Source organism: Cloeon dipterum, chromosome 2 (genome assembly GCF_949628265.1).
Source record: "Cloeon dipterum chromosome 2, ieCloDipt1.1, whole genome shotgun sequence".
Classification (NCBI taxonomy): domain Eukaryota; kingdom Metazoa; phylum Arthropoda; class Insecta; order Ephemeroptera; family Baetidae; genus Cloeon; species Cloeon dipterum.
In genome coordinates this window covers 20,980,984-20,997,029 of record NC_088787.1, presented here as the reverse complement: position 1 = coordinate 20,997,029, position 16,046 = coordinate 20,980,984, and the positions used below count along the sequence as shown (strand labels likewise).

Here is a 16,046-nt window from a genome sequence, read left to right as displayed (position 1 = left end):
TTGGAATTATAAAAATAGCCTGTGGTAATAATAAAACCGTCATTTTAAAATTTTCTGTTCTGTAGTGGTAAATACCTCATCTCGTTTTTTTGTCATTTATTTTATTCTGTTTACTCAAGAGAAATAAATTTTAGAAGGATAAATGGTAAAAATATGGAATTAAAAAATGAATTGTATTCCTAATTTCCTGTGAAAACCCTTTAAACATTTAAAGGTGTCTAAAATTCACATATGCAACGATTATATGTTTTCAGATCGAATTTTTAAACCACCCAATCTGATATCAGTTCATGTGCAACGTAATTTATCGTTTTGTAATGAATATGGCCGCTCAAAACACCGCTTGGATAACGTGTTTGGCGCTTTAGAGCAATTGTACAGTGACGTCAGGAAACGTTGTCCGTTGCATTATTAGAAAAGCGGAAACGATCACCCTGCGGGGTTTAATTAATCAGATTTCGCGGAGTTTCCCGTTCGCCCACGCACTCGCCAATTACAGGACTTTGCGTGGCGGCACTGGCGGTGGTTAAAAAAATCGAGCATAACAGTCACTGACCTTGCACACTCACCGCGCGCGCCTTTAATTAAAATGCACAAGAGCGAGTGAGCACTCGAAAGGCAAGCGCGAGTACGTACGCACCCTGCTTGCACGCGCGCGCACTCATAAAAATAACCTACCGCCGGCGCCGCGAGCACCGAGCAAAAAAGTGAGCGAATCACGGCGAAAATGTAAGAGACGTTTGGACCGAGGCCATTTCGCGCTGACGCTTTTTGAGGGTGTTTGACTTTGGCTTCAAGTGCGTGGAATGAGCAGACGCTGACGGCCAACTCTAAAAAAAGACACACGCCCCTGATTGAATCATTCCGGCCTACAAAAACCTGATCCTAGTGCTGGGAAACAGTTACACGTCATGATTTAATTTCGAACTGGATTTTTAACTGCTCGAACTACCTATAAAGCCAAAAACCATTTTCAGAAAATCCCCTATAAATATTTGTCATCTCATTTTGTGATTTTTAAAAATGTTAAAAATTTAATTTCCCATTCAAGTCCCGGCATTATTTATCTTTTAGCCGGTGGCATGTGAAATTATAACCGTCGAGATATTTCCTCAACAACCTCTGCGTTCCATTTGTATAGAAAAACAAAGTTGGCTCTCGTTTTGTTGAAATTGACGACGCGTAACATGCACAGAAGTTGTGTGTTGGATCCCTGGCGGCCAGGCCGAAATGCAAAACAAACACGCGCTCGCTGCACCTTTTGCAATTTACGATCCACGTGTGTGGACGGCGATGCTGGCGGCACACATGTATGCAATGCAGCAGCAGAATAACAATTGGGGGGCCGAGGGATAGAACGAAAGGTGCTGCTGCGCTAACGATGTTTTTCTAGAAAATAGAGAGTCCCGTTAGCTGCAGAATTAATTGCAAACTGCAGCACCTGCTACTGAGAAAAAACAAGAGGGAGCGCGGGCAGATGATGTAGAGCATCTGCCACCGCGCGAAAACTTGTTTTGTTTTGCAAGGCTTTTTAAAAATGTGTTTTTTTACAGATTAGGTGTTTTGAATAGAGCACAAAAACTTAAACGTAGCTTCTTTCGACTTACCTTTTTTTTAGAAAAAAATAACCTTGCAAAAAAAAGACTGGGATAGTCGGAGCTGCGCAGATATTTCCAAATATGGCTGAATCGATTGGCAAAAGGTCCTGAAAAGCTTCCGGACGAGGGACAAAAAGTCTAACACAAAAGCAGGCATATTTCTCATTAATGCCGGACAATGAGCGACCCTCGCTGCTCTCTGAGAAGGGCAGGGGAAAAATTTGGGCCCCGTTTGCGTAGCAACAGCAGAGACAAAAAAAGATATCAAAGTTTTCCAAGCAGCGCGCGGTTAGTTTTAATGGTTGTGACGCACCGCAGGAAGCGTCGATGTTCATTCCCGTCGTGGAGACAAAAGAAACGCAGAGCTGTCCTGCTGCGCGTGTGTATGATGTGTCGGGCTGAGAGCAGCAGCAGAGAAGAAAGAAATGAAAAGGGCTCCCCCATTAGATGATTGAGTTGCCCGCTCACTCGCACGCACACAAGTGCACCATAAGGATGTGACATCGGGTCAAACCTGCTGCCCCGTCATATGGTTTTGGAAAATAGGCACCTTGTTTTTCCTGGCAACAATACAAAATACATAGAAAATTGGAAGTCTACAAGTAGATTGCACTTAGTTTTAAAATGGACTTGTAATACCATTATTAAGATATGCAACCCGCAAACCATTTGAAATAGCTCAAATAAAGCTTGATTTTGTGAAAACCAATTTAGAAAATATTAAAAACTCATCTAGAAGCAGTAACGTTTCTGCACGCAATTTTCCGACAGTCAATTTTCTGTTGGAAAAGTTAGGAAAAATCACGAATATTTCCATGAGTATGACATTTTGCACATTATTCGATTTATTTCGCTGAGCAGATTCCAAAATGTAAAGTTTATTGAAATTCGATTACTTTTCAAGAAATTAGGGCAGTTCGAATACCGTTAAAATTTCAACTTTTATAAAAAAAATTGTATTAGTGTTTTTTTTCGTAAATTCTTTTTCCAAAACGATAGAGACGAATCAAAATAAAATTATTCTGATTAGTGAGATGAATTTCGAAAATGTCGGCCTTCTTCCTCTTATTGTACAATATGCCCGCAGCCGCTTACGCAATGGTCAACACAATAAAATGCAAATGCGCGATTTTTGTTTACATCATAGTTGGCCTTATTACTAGATTGAGCGATTTCCCGAAATTCCGGAGCATCGTTTGTCCTCGATGCTTGCTCTTATTATTCTTCGCAGCCCCTCCTTTATTGCCGCTGGAGGCGAGGGTGGCCTCGTTGGTGGCGGAAAATCAATGACTCGACTCGTGCGGTGCATTTTGTGCTCGTCCCGCTGCCGCTGCAGCAGCTTCGCCTTTTTTTATTATTATTATTTTATATAATGTAACATGCGCTGGAGTGTGCGAGCGGGCGAGCACCGACCTGCCTCCGCCGCCCCACTGACCCACTTTGCGGCGGGAATGCTGCAGCACGGAAAACTGCAGAGTGTGCCGGGAATGGGCTGCCCTTTTCGCTGCTTGAAAAGCCAGTTGTCGAGAACGCCAGCTCTATTCAGGCGTAATTGGTGATTACAGTTCCTTTCGCCGGCCATTCCTCGCACACTCCACATTTTCTGCGAATTTTGAATAAGTGCAGAATTCCTCCAGGCTATGCCAATTGCAGCTGGACTCGTCGAAAGCTGCGGCAAGAGAGGAAATAATTGTCATACCTAAACGCGATTTACCAACCCCAAGACTCCACCTGAATGGCCCCGAGCAAATGCTTGGCGAAAATCGAACATCACAATTTAGGTTGGGAATCTAAGACATCTTTTCTTGCGAATAAAATATCACCGTTTTTAGGTGCTTACAATTCTCTTACATAGTTACAGTTTTAATCTGGCAAATATGTATTGTTTTCGACAAAAATAACAAAAATGCGTCACAATCGGGAATTAATATTGGACTAAAATATTTTCCCAAGCTCTTTAAAAGTGAAACTACATAGCTCGGCAAGGTAAAAAGAATTTCCTTTTAGAAAATAATACTGGTGAGACTTAAATTTTCAACTTTTGTTTTTGATATCAAGACACGATCAAACAACGTGAAAATTAGTACTTTAAAGACTATTGCGTGCAGATATCGCCTTAAAATAGCTAAAACTGATATAATCGCAGCAAAAATTAAATGGTCCCCTTTTCTAGAAGTCACTTTTGATTAATTTATTGATTTTTCGCACGGTAATAAAGACAAGGTTTCGGTTGTCTCAAATGGATTTGGACTCGAAATACCTCAAAAAGCTTTTGAAATTTTCTTATTTGTGCTCATTTGGCGTCTAAAAAACATCGAACGTCTTAAATACCCGACCTATATCATTATAGAGACACACCGCCCGTCCGCCCCTGCATGCTCGTGTGTGTTTGGAGCGACGGAGGCTGGCCCCAGATTTTCCAACAGAGCAGTACGTGGCTGTAAAACGAAGATAAGCGTACATAATTGCAGCTCACACACACACACACACACACACAGTCTGATGCTCTCGTGTTTGCCTTATCGCGCGCCACTTATTCGCGTTCTAATGTGGCGTGAATTATTGCGAGCACATAACACTTATTCAAATGAGGCTCGCTCACTCGTCTGCCTGCCTGCACTGCCTTTTTCGTGCATATAAACATACTAGAACCAGCACGTATATTATCGATTGGCCATTGCGTCACTCGCGCGCCTGACGACGGCCTTGCACCTATTTTCGCGCCACGCTCGAACAATCCAGACTGCCGCGCTTGTTTCGGCCATGCGGACGAGGAAGCCGCAACACTCTAATCCAGAGGCGGTTCCTGCTCATGTTTTTACCGGATTAGCTCATAATCCACCACGCATGTGTTTTATTTCTGCTTTTCCTGCTGTTTGGAGGGAAAATACTAAGTGCAAGAGAGACAAAAATTCCAAAGTGTCAACATTTTTCTTCTCTGGGGGGTTATTTTTCATGAGAATTCACAATAGTCAGCTCAGCAAAATTTTCAACTTATTTCAAACTGTGAATTCATAATCAAGATGAAAATTAAACTCTCAGTACATCCACTTTGACCTCAAACGTCTGACTCACGATTCTAAACCATTGGCTAACTTTAAATCTAATTTCCCGACCGTTAGAAATAACAGTATTGACCGATTTCATAGATGGCAATTAGCAAATTGCAGATAAAATAAAAACGTAAGCCATCAGATCGAATGCAATTCCAATCAAATTCAAACGCCCGAGGCAGTTTTCAAGGAAAGCGATGAGCACCTCAGCGTTTATTGCGCCGGCGGCGGCCGAGCGGGCCTTGACTGCCTGCCTGCCTGCCTGCAGCCGGTCGTCAGTCGTCAGCGTGCATTCTCGATATCGACCTGGCGTGCTCGGCGAAACAAATAGAGCGACGCCTGCACAAAGCAAAAGTGCATCCGACAAATGCAAATGCAGCCGCACAAGTGGCGCCGCCTTCGTCGCCGGTGTCGCGCCGGCCTGCCCTCGGTTGGGGTTGACGACCTCTCTCTCTCCTCCTCCGCCGTGCCGACACACTCGATTTTACTACACACGCGTGTTTTTATCCGGATTCGGGTGGGCGGGCGCGCAGGTGACGACGCAAAGGGTTCTTATCTGCAGGGGTGCCACGCACGGCCCCACCGTCCGTCGTCTGATGCTCGCTCCTGAACGCTCTTTATCGCACGTGTCGCCTCTGTTTATATACGCAAACCATGCAGGCGATAATGACCGGCAAACATCAATAATTGCATGTGCGCTGGAATTAAATAGCACCTGGAAAAAGATTGAAATCAATTGTATTCTTGAATTTTATCAAGTCTTGAAATTCGCCCTGACAATGAGTTCTTTGATTAAATTGGAAAAAAATCTTTTAAGCAAATTTATAAAATTATTATTCAATCTTTTAAACAAAGTGTCCTATGATACTCTACTATATACAAAACACGATTTAAAACGAAGTTAAAATAAAAAAATTCAAGGTATCGAAAGAAAGGAGTTTATTGTTGGTGGCTAGATCCCTCTCCTAATTTCGTATGTTGTTAGAAATAGGGTCAGGTATCAATGCTTCTCACATAACATATAGTATTGTGCAAAAAATATAAATTAAAATAATGGAGAAATTTGATCCCGGCGTGAAAACTGTTGTCAAACCCGTGTGTAACAGACTCCACTCAAAAATTGCCACAGTGTTTTGGTTTGAAAGCTCCGGGCTGTTTTTATTAGTAAAACTATCTTCCAGGCGCCCTTCCAGTGTGTTCTATAGATAAAGTCTGCTGATAAACACCGCGTTTGTTTGTTTTTCCCCTGTGAGCGTGGTGTTTTTTTTCGCGCCATCCCTATTCGTTTCGCCCGTTATTCGCTCATCCGTCTCGCTGATCTTTTCCTAATTTGTTTGCTCGCTGAAAATCGAGCGCCGATTCAGACGCAGCTGACGCGTAGTTTGTTTTGCATGCATTGTTTTGGCCGACGCGAAAATATTCGTTTGATGTCGTGTTCATCCAGCATCAGCTCTGGCTGGGAAGTGAATGTCATTTCCACGTGGACACCGCACAAAGCAGAGAAATTCTCGGAAATAACGATATTGTTAGGTTTACAATGCCAGAATTAAATTTGCTAAATTTAATTTGCTCAAATACCTTATTAAATTAATGTTAAACTGATCGATTTTTCGTTTTAAAACCTTATTTTTTCCGGCTGAAATCAAGAGCTCGGGTGGAAATGTCAAGGGGCTCGGATTACATCAATATCTGTCTGTCGACGTGGTTGGTTTTATTTGCAAGAGCACAAAACAGGAGCAGTGACATCTTTTCTCACTCGCTGCCGAAAATAAAGCACTGGCAAAGCCTGCTTTCGCCAACTGGGAGATAAATCAATCAGGTGGTTTGTGCGTGCAGCTCCGCCGGCCAGCGTTGGCGGAGGAATAAAACTTTTTATCTCTCTTTCGACGCTGCCGAACAAAAGTGTAGATACAACCGGGCGAAAGCCTCGGAATATTAAAGGAAAGGAGAGAGAGAGAGAGAGAGAGAGAGAGAGAGAGAGAGAGAGAGAGAGAGAGAGAGAGAGAGAAGGCGGCGGCGGCGGCGGAGGATATCGGAAAATTATTAATAGCAGATAACAGGCTGAAATTGATCGTGGAGAAGAACAAAAATCTGATCGGAAGTGTCGTTTCCCTTGCAAAATATGTATATGCGATTCGCACTTATCAAACACATAAATGCGTGTCAAATTTTGGTAAGTGATGCGGGGGTCGTGCGAATCGGCAGTGCAATGACTGCTTCCCGGAACCGAAAGGCCAACGAGCCGCCTCTCGCGCGATCCGGATTTAGATTTTCTAATTATTTCATCGCTGCACGACCGAGGACAATTCCCTAGAAGAGTAAATGAAGCGCGGTGGCGTTGCACGCACGGTCGCGGGTGGTCCCCGCAGCGTACTTTGTTGTCGCCGCTACATTTTCCTTTTTTTCCATTTTGCCGTCTCATCGCGCGCTCAGGAGTTTTGTGTTTTGCTCGGCAGGGCAGGGTCGACGGCCCCGTGTGAGATTTGTTTGCAAACAAAGGCTTGAGCGGAGCGACACTCGAAATTAAAAGCCGAATGGGGACGGCGAGATGGTGCGGGCTTTCCCCCGAATTTTCCTCGTATTTATAACCCGAAGGTCAACACCGCTTCCGTTTTTATATCTCACTCCTGAAACACACGCTTTAGAATGACAAACATTCAAGTGATACTGTGCCCACGCCTCTTTGATAAAAATTGTTCCCACAAAACTGCATTTAGAAACGGCACAATATTTAATTTAATCTTTTCTAGGTCCCTCCAACGCTCCAATATAACGAAATTAAGCTTTTATGGTTCTATATTTTTAATTGAAATGAAGTCAAGTTGCATGGAAGGACTCAGCACCTGGTCTGACAATGAAATAATTGTAATATTTGAAAATCATGCTTTAACGCCGTTCGTATCGCACGAGTGATTGATGTGACAAATTTAATGTATGGAAGCGTGTTGCCAAGAACCTTAGTTGATACACTTTAATGTACTTCGAGGTATCTAGATAGTGCAATCTTATATTTCCAAAGTTCTTTATATTTAACACTCAACATTGAGGTAAATTGAGTGCAACTACATTATTTCTGAGCCACTTCAATAAAAATAAAGTGGTCTAAATTTAGGGAAACCAATGGTTCTTTCAGTCAGGATTTATAACTGCCACCAGATGACGCCACAGACCTCTGAAGTTTTCCATAATTAAAATCCAAACCTCATTAAATGTTAAGCACAATTATTTGTTTGTGTACTCTCTCGCAACACCATTAATAATTATTTTCTCTAACCAAACTGTGCCTGTTCTGTTTTCAGTCTGTAAGCGTGGCTTTGACCTCCGCAACAACGCGCAGAACTTTGAGCGCCTCCGCGGCTGCCGCGTAATTGAGGGCTCGGTGCAAATCGTGCTGATAGCCGATGACCTGAACAACCTGTCGTTCCCTGAGCTACGCGAGATCACCGGCTACCTGCTGTTGTACCGCGTGTCTGGCCTGCGCAGCCTGGCGCACCTGTTCCCCAACCTGTCCGTGATCCGCGGCAAAAGCCTGCTGCACAACTACGCGCTCATCCTCTACGAGAACTTCAACCTGCAGGAGGTCGGTCTTCACTCGCTAACGCACATCCTCCGCGGATACGTGCGCATCGAGAAGAACCCGGCGCTCTGCTACGTCGACACCATCGACTGGGACTTCATCGCCAGGGCCGAGAACCCTGAGCACAAAATCAAAGTGAGTAGTTGTTGCTTCAAAAACTAGATTTTAAAATTCATGAGATTAAGCTTGTGAGTTTCCATAGCGATTTGTCTGTTTTGCCGGTCAGACAGGCAAAATGGCGACTTCTAGAGTTGTTCAGCAGGGTTTAGACGGATTATTACAGGTGTGGGATACGGGGTTCGAGCCAAGGTAAATGGAAAAGGCATCTGTTCCTTTGTAGTACTCGTAGTATTATTTAATCCATAATGAAGACTGTAAAGATTACATAATAAATAAGTCACAATAAAATCACAAAGGAAAGTCATAATATAAACAATTAATTAACGCATCAATATACGAGTCGAGAATATAACAAATATTAATTATCACAGTATAATCTATGCTTACCTTGGTATAATCTTCGGATCTATTAGTTATTATAAGCGTCAAATATGCGCACGACATAATGCTCCCGGCCGGAGTGGTAAATGTGACATGACCGTATGCGTGCGAGGGTGAGCGGTCAGTGAAGGTGGAAGGTATAGTAAGGCGCTTATCATAAAGATACAAGTGACATCCAAAGGTTACAAACTGAGTTAACGCCAAATAAGCGGGAACCGCTACACAGGCATCAATTCGATTTCTTTAAAGTGTTATTGACTTTTGGATGAATATTACTTCACAGAGCCCAGTACAAACTCTCAAGGGGAAATTTCAATTTTTCTAAGACTGCAAAAATCCCCCCCCCCTCGCCTTCAAACTTTCTTTAAACCAAAACTCTCTTAAATTGATCGAGAACTGTAATTTTTAATCAATAATGATACTTTTTTAAACATTTATAAACCGCTACATTGACGAATCAAAATTTTTTTACTTGTTTATTGTTTGGTAAGGCACCAAGTTCCTTGTTAGCTAGATCATTGCCTAAAAATCTCGAGATAATTATGGTATTCTTGAAATTACGTGTGACCTCTGTTACTAACATGTTTACACGAATTTCGTTCAGAGAGTCAACTGCGTCGTTGAAGGGATCGAGTGTCGTCGGCGCCACACGAGCTAGCGTGATGCAAATTTCTGCGGTTCTCGCTGTGTCGCCCCCGAGTGTCCTCTTTCAGTCGTGCGGTCTGGGAATCTCGACAGGCCGGTCCCGAGTTTATTATTTCGTGCCGAATTCCCCCGCTCGGCGCTGGAAATTGGCGCACTCTGCTTTTCCCAAATAGACCGGGTGGCAGCGCGTGAGTCATGCAAGCGCGTTTATTACTTTATCGGCTGGAAATAGAGCCGCGACCGGCCGCTGTCCAGCAAGGCCGAGGCAGCTGCGGCGCCGATCACTCAAACAAATTTTCGTGGCCGCGCATAGTGATAATTAATTTAGCTCTGCCAAAGAGTTGTTTGTGATTTGCGCGTAGATTGACAAGTTTATAAAATGGTCAAATTGTAAAAAATCTGGAAAGAGTTGGGTGCTCAGGATCCACTTGTGTTTTTATTGCGCGTTTTGCGCACAATTCGAGGCCAGAGATAAAGATGGAACAATGTAGCAAACGACTTTATTGATGCGACTGGCAATAAAGGGCCGCGAAACCGAAAATAAAAGTGCAGAAAATGAGCGGGCCACTTTGTTTTTATTGCGGCCGATCGCGAAAATAGCGTAACGGAGAGAAAGAGAGAGAAAAAGAAGAGAGTAATGGCCGTGCGAAACGATTCGCTGCCTTTTTCCTCATTTCATCCGCTGGCCCCATGGACTCGTCGTAATAAATAGATGTCTCGCTGCGGATTCCCCAAGAAGCAGATTTATCGCGCAGAACGAGGACACGTTCGTTTCTCAAACGGTTATTAAAGATAACAAATGGCCCGTCTTTAATGTGAAATGAAAAAATTGTGCACCGCTGTCGCGCAAAAACTTATCTACCGCGATAACAATCGATAATAATTGGCAATTCCTAATTGAAAATTCTGTAGAGCTATATTCCTACGTTCAAATTCGAATGTAAAAAGTGCGTCGCATCATAAGCGGAAGGACGTCGATTTTGAAGGTCTCGCGCGATTATTTTATCGCGCAGCACGCCGCGGCCATTTCTGAAGGTTGACACTGCATGTGCAGCGGAACCAAAAACACACGGGCACGTATATGCACCTGGCCGTGCTTGCGTGACCACGCTCAAGAAACGACGAGGGAAAGGTCAATGATTCGGCCGCATTGCTGCGCCGCAGTGCCAGCGAATACGCGAGTTGAAAAAACACGACGTGTCAAAATCCGTTTATGATATATACGCAGTAGCGAAAATTTTTCACCGTGAGTCGTGAGATTTTATCAGGCAGTTCCGGTTCCGCATCAACAACTCAATTATGCGTGGCCTCTGATTGTTGAAAGAGAAAAAGGAAAAGCATTTAAGGTTATAGAGAAAATGTACGGAAATAATGAAGATAAAACTTTACTGAATTTATTGGAATGTGTGAAAATAATCTATATTTGCTTAAAATAGTCAATTAATACAATACGATTATTATTGTAATTGGGGCGGATTACGGCACTGTTTTTAGCTTGAACTTGAAACACTGTAAAATTATATCCTTATATGCCCAGCATTGCCATTTTCTTCAAGGTTGCGTTGCCGTAATCCGCCCCGTTGTCTGAGCTTAAAAATAATAGATTTTAAGGAGAATATTAATTGGTCACTGGATGTTGAACATGTTATTCTTTTTGTCAAGTGCCATTAGACGCTTGTTACTTTTCCACTTCAAGCGTAAAATATTCTATTTCCACGATTCCACCGATGGAAATATGGCCGAAATTTGTACAATTATTGAAATAGTAAAACTCTTCAGCCGAAAAAGCGACCACCGGAAGAGGTCGTGAACCCACGGTAACTTTGAATTGGGGGCGTGGCTCCCCCAGAAAATAAAAAAAACTTCCCGGGAAAATCGAAAAACTTGACCTTTTTACATCGACGCAAGTTATTTTGATTTTTTATTATTTGTTTGAGTGAGTGATTATATCCTGTAGAAATTTATTTTTGATAAAGTTGTTATTGCCGGTGCTTCCGAGAAGTTTGCGCATATGTTTAAGGTGCAGCAATAATTTTCGGCGCCACGGTGCCGAGCAGTTGTGTACTTATCGAATTCGTTGTCGATTTCCTCGCTGAATTATCTCGCAACGACGCCGATAAGCGAGCACATTCTCCGAGGCAATATCATCCCGGCGCCGCGATGTATACATCTACCATACAAAACAAAGTTTCTTGATTCAATTTCGGCCCGACACACTCTCTCCCGCTAGCGGCTCGATTAGATAACAGATTTGTTTTGAGCAAATAGGCGGCGTGTTTATGCGTGTGCAAATTTCATCGGGAGCGTCGCATTTAGCCGAAACAATAACTGCGCGTCCCTGAAGCCGCTCGCCCGCGTGCCGGCGATATCGATTGCAGACTGGCGCACGCACAATCCAATGAAATTATTACGTGTGCGCCTTTTTACGACTACACCGGTCGTAAAATGACAGCCCGGTTGCGTCATCGGCATCGGCACGCGAAATTTTCCCTCTAACAATTCCTCAATTAGAAGCAACGTCAGATTCGTTTGTTTATTTACAAGCACACTGTTTTGCTCCAGTTTCAAAACGATGTTGGTCAACGTTCGATCGGCGTTCAAAACGAAGAACGCGGCCTTCTATCACACTCAATGAGCTGATAAGGCTAACCTGAAAAAATGTTTCCATGGCCTGCGTGTGATGGAATGATTTACATAACTCGAAATCAACACATGACTTAATCCATTCATTTGTTTTATTTCGCAACCCCGTCACAAGAGGATGAGAAACAAAAGCAAAGGTTTATTTTTGTTCTCTCAAAGAACAACAACCGAAACTCTCGCCCCCCTTTTCGGAGAACTGTATTATTTTCTCTCTTGTCTTGTCTTTCAAGGAAATGCACTTCGTAATCTCTCGCGGGTTTATTGTCTCGCAAATATTATCAAGAGGTGTGCGTGTGTATAATTGAAATCAAAACGAGTGCGCACTCCAGCTGATTGCAGTGCGAAAGTGCATTCTAAATTAAACTATAGCGTCTGGTTGATGGTGACAAACCTCTGTGAATAAAGGCACCCTCTCTCTGCACTACTGTCGCGGATATTAAAGAAAAAAGTCTGCAAACAGTCGTTGAGTCTCGAATTAGCATCCAGACGGGGCATTTTCTTTTATTATCAGAAAAAACGCGGGGGGGATGAAGCTCAAAATCTCATGTTCCATACAGTCACGATTATTTTTCAAGACCTGTTATAAAATAAATTTTATAATTGTTTTATAAGAATAAAATATAATTAAAATTCGTGTTTGTTTAACCTCTTTTTGTGAATTTTCACCCTAACCATACGATTGCACGAAGGTGGAAAGCCGCAAACTAAAACAAACCCAGAATTTCCAAATTTCATCTTAATTGCGGAAACGTGCAAATCTGGCCCAATTTCCACCGGTGCTGGCAAAACTTTTCGCACGTCGGCCTGGGCATCGATTTTCGCGTTGTGCGAGGCCTGGGTTTCCCCCGCGAGTCATTCACCCGGCAGCACGGCGCGCAGAGGAAAGGGTTGCCCCGCCGAGTGCATCGACAGCGACGGCGGCGGCACTCACATCCCCCACCGAGACGACATAAACGAATGGATAATATGAAAAGCGAGCGAAAAAAATACGCTCGATGTGTATGTGTGTCTCTCTGGTGCAGAGCAAACATCACGTCTCGCGACGCAAATTATTCGCCAGCGAGGCAGCCAGCCCCCCAGCTCGCAAGTGGCGTGGCGAGACCATAACCTCGCGCACTCCACCTGCCTCGGCTGCTCTCTTCGCAGACTGCAGACGTTCCCGCCCGCTGCATGCATGTGAAATTGCATACAAAGCCTTCCTGTCTGGCTGGCTGGCGCGCCGGCAGACGGATTAATTACAGACCCAACAGGGGCAGCAGTGAGCTAGGTTCAGCTCTCGCGTTGCACGAGCAAAAAATCAGCAGCAGTCGTATGTGCGTCCGCTTTTGGCGCGCAATTTCCCTTCGGCGGCGGCGTCATGTGGCCGGCCGAATTGCATGACTCGCGCGCGATGCAAAAAAACATGACCTCGGCGACGGCCGTGTGGGAATCATTGTTACATTCACAAGAGGTAGGTGCTGTGCCTTTTCCAGCACCTCGCACTCGGCAGACGCCTTGTTGATTCCTTGAACTTTCAAGATTTATGAAATGACCTTTTTCTCAGGGAAAATTGATTATTACGTATATTTATTTTTACAGTGTGTCAATAAGATTGATCAACGTGTAGATTTTTAATGTGAAAAACACAAGATCTCTAAAAATTGTATCCTGAAAATTTGAGAAAAATTATTTTGACCCTTGCCTCATAAAATATGCTGTGGAAATTGGGATACAGAGCTAAAAAATTCCCAATGTTACCGTTTAAATTTCTGAGACAATCGGCATGAAGTTTCCCTGCTAATCAATCGGCGAGCTCTTCTCAATTGAAAATCATGATTTGTTTTGCCAGAAGGAAAATTAACGTCTTAATTCGCACAGCGTTGGATAGATCGTGAGTAAGAATCGAAATCAATTAAGCGAATAGTCATTGACAAACCGTTTAATTTTTCAATAGAAATTTGGCAAAATCTGATATTTGACTCTACTCGGTCCTAATTTGTTCAAAATAACAATTTCCTCCACTATGCTAATTCTAGTCAACAAATAATGCTAACTAATTTTAATTGTTGCCCTCTATCAATCTCCTCTACAAAGAACATATGAATAAAATTAAGTCTGTTATTTATACTTTGAAAAGTCTACAATTCAAAACAAGGAAAACCAGCGCATTATTTAGATTACACCGATCCGATGTTTAAATACATATAAATTCGTGTCACTGTCACGAACGAGAAAAACCAGCGTCACCCGTAAATAATGCCCTTTTTAACGATTCAAATTTCCAATCCTGTCTGCGCCAAATCGATTCCAATCTTCGTCATGAATTGCGAAGTAGATGGAAAATCTGGTCCAGTCGAATGCAACCTAAATTTTAACAATTTTAAAAAAAGTTTGTTTTATTCGTTTATCTTTGCGATCTGACCGAAAACAAACGCTGTGTCGGTCGTCGCGCTGCGGATCATCCCGGGATTTATGGGTGATGCGGCTGGCCAACGCCGAAAGCCGAAAACGCTCGCCTTTCTCTGCGTTGTTGGTGCAAAAATCGTTCTCTTTCCCGAGACGCAAAGTTGTTTGTGCAAACAAACGCACAAAACGCGCAGCACAAACAGCTCAAAAGGCTGCTTTGTTTGCGCTGCGTGCGCGCCCGCCCGTCAAAGGAGAGAAATTTGGCTCCCTCCCGAATGTAAGTGCTTTCATGCCGCAGCGAAAAAGATGTTTTCATTGCTGAGAACGACCGTCATCTCTTTTTTAGCGCCCAAATCCGCCGGCGTGTGATAATTAAAGTGCGCCCAAAGTGCCGCAATTGCGATCCGCCACCGCCGCCTCCTTCGAAGTGAGAGGCTGCAATTTGCATAGAATTTCCGGCCGCTTCAATCCGAAAAGTGCGCACTTTTGAAAAGAAAGAAAGGACCGAGAGGGAGCCGAGACGCCCGCGTGCGCGAAAGAGAGAAAGAAATTAAAATTATTCACGGCACGCAGTGGCTGTGTCAAAGGGAATAAAAGCTTTACAACGAAAACACAGGCTCAACGTGCAACAGTTTTGGCCTGGCAATTTTTGAATGTTCTGCTCGCTTGTTGCGCTGCCACAAAAACTTTATTTGAGATGAGCTGAACAATGAATAAACACAATGAGAGAATTTATTTCTGGCACAACAGCTTTTTACAACGGAGATAAAATAATGGAAATTATCATCGTTTTTGAAATCAAACCAACCAGATTTCAGTATTTCCCTCGACTTACAACTGTCGGTTCTCATCGGGATCCATGCAACGCTTGTGTAGCTTTTGAGATCAATTTTTCCTTAGTAAAAGTCTTTGCAAAGGCAAGAGGTTTTTGTTGCTTTAAAAGCGGATGAACGTTGAAGACAATTTCTCCGAAACGTTCGCGGAAACCTGGCCCTAATTGTATGAGAAGGTAAAAATGATTCCGCTTAAAATTGAGCAAAATCCGAACAGTTTCCTCAAGTAAAAAGGAAATCGCGTAGGGATCATATTTTTTCTCTCGTAGTGTTGAAAGAATTTTCGGAATTTTTATTTTCTTACTGAACGTCCTTTTTGAATCAGAATGACGGCAGGATTTTCCCAGTCTGGCGTGAGTCGTCTGGACAAAGAAAACCTCACGCCAGGAATGATTCATACAAAAATGCACCACCGATCTGATTTCGTTGCCGTCTAACACACATAGTTCGTCTTGTGACTCACCCGGTCGGCCCACTCGTCATGATTTCCAGCCTCACGCGAACTTTCAATCACAGCTCGCTGGCAATCGATTTATTTCCCCCCAGATGGCCAGTGGTCGCCATTGCCTTCGATCGGGTGACAATTTGCCGATAAACCCCTCGAACTTCATCTATGGATGCGTACGAACGGAGGGACACCTGTTGCGTCGCGGCTTTTCCAAGAAATTCCGACCGGACAATTGCGATAAAAAGCCGGCGACACGAGTTCTAACGCTGGTAGCGTGCTTTCGCGCGACAAATTTCCCTCTTGTTTAATGTGCGCAGTGGCCTGAGAGCGATAGAAATCGCTAATTTATACTAATGACCGTGC

General features: G+C 43.4%; 1 protein-coding gene across 1 annotated transcript in view; it reads left to right on the top strand.

The window, feature by feature from the left end:
* LOC135937142 (insulin-like peptide receptor) overlaps positions 1 to 16,046 on the top strand; it is a 110,728-nt gene that overhangs the window by 68,188 nt on the left and 26,494 nt on the right. The window contains exon 3 of the mRNA XM_065480229.1: positions 7,951 to 8,363. Coding sequence (XP_065336301.1) covers positions 7,951 to 8,363 — 413 coding nt within the window. The remainder of the gene's footprint in view (positions 1 to 7,950; positions 8,364 to 16,046) is intronic.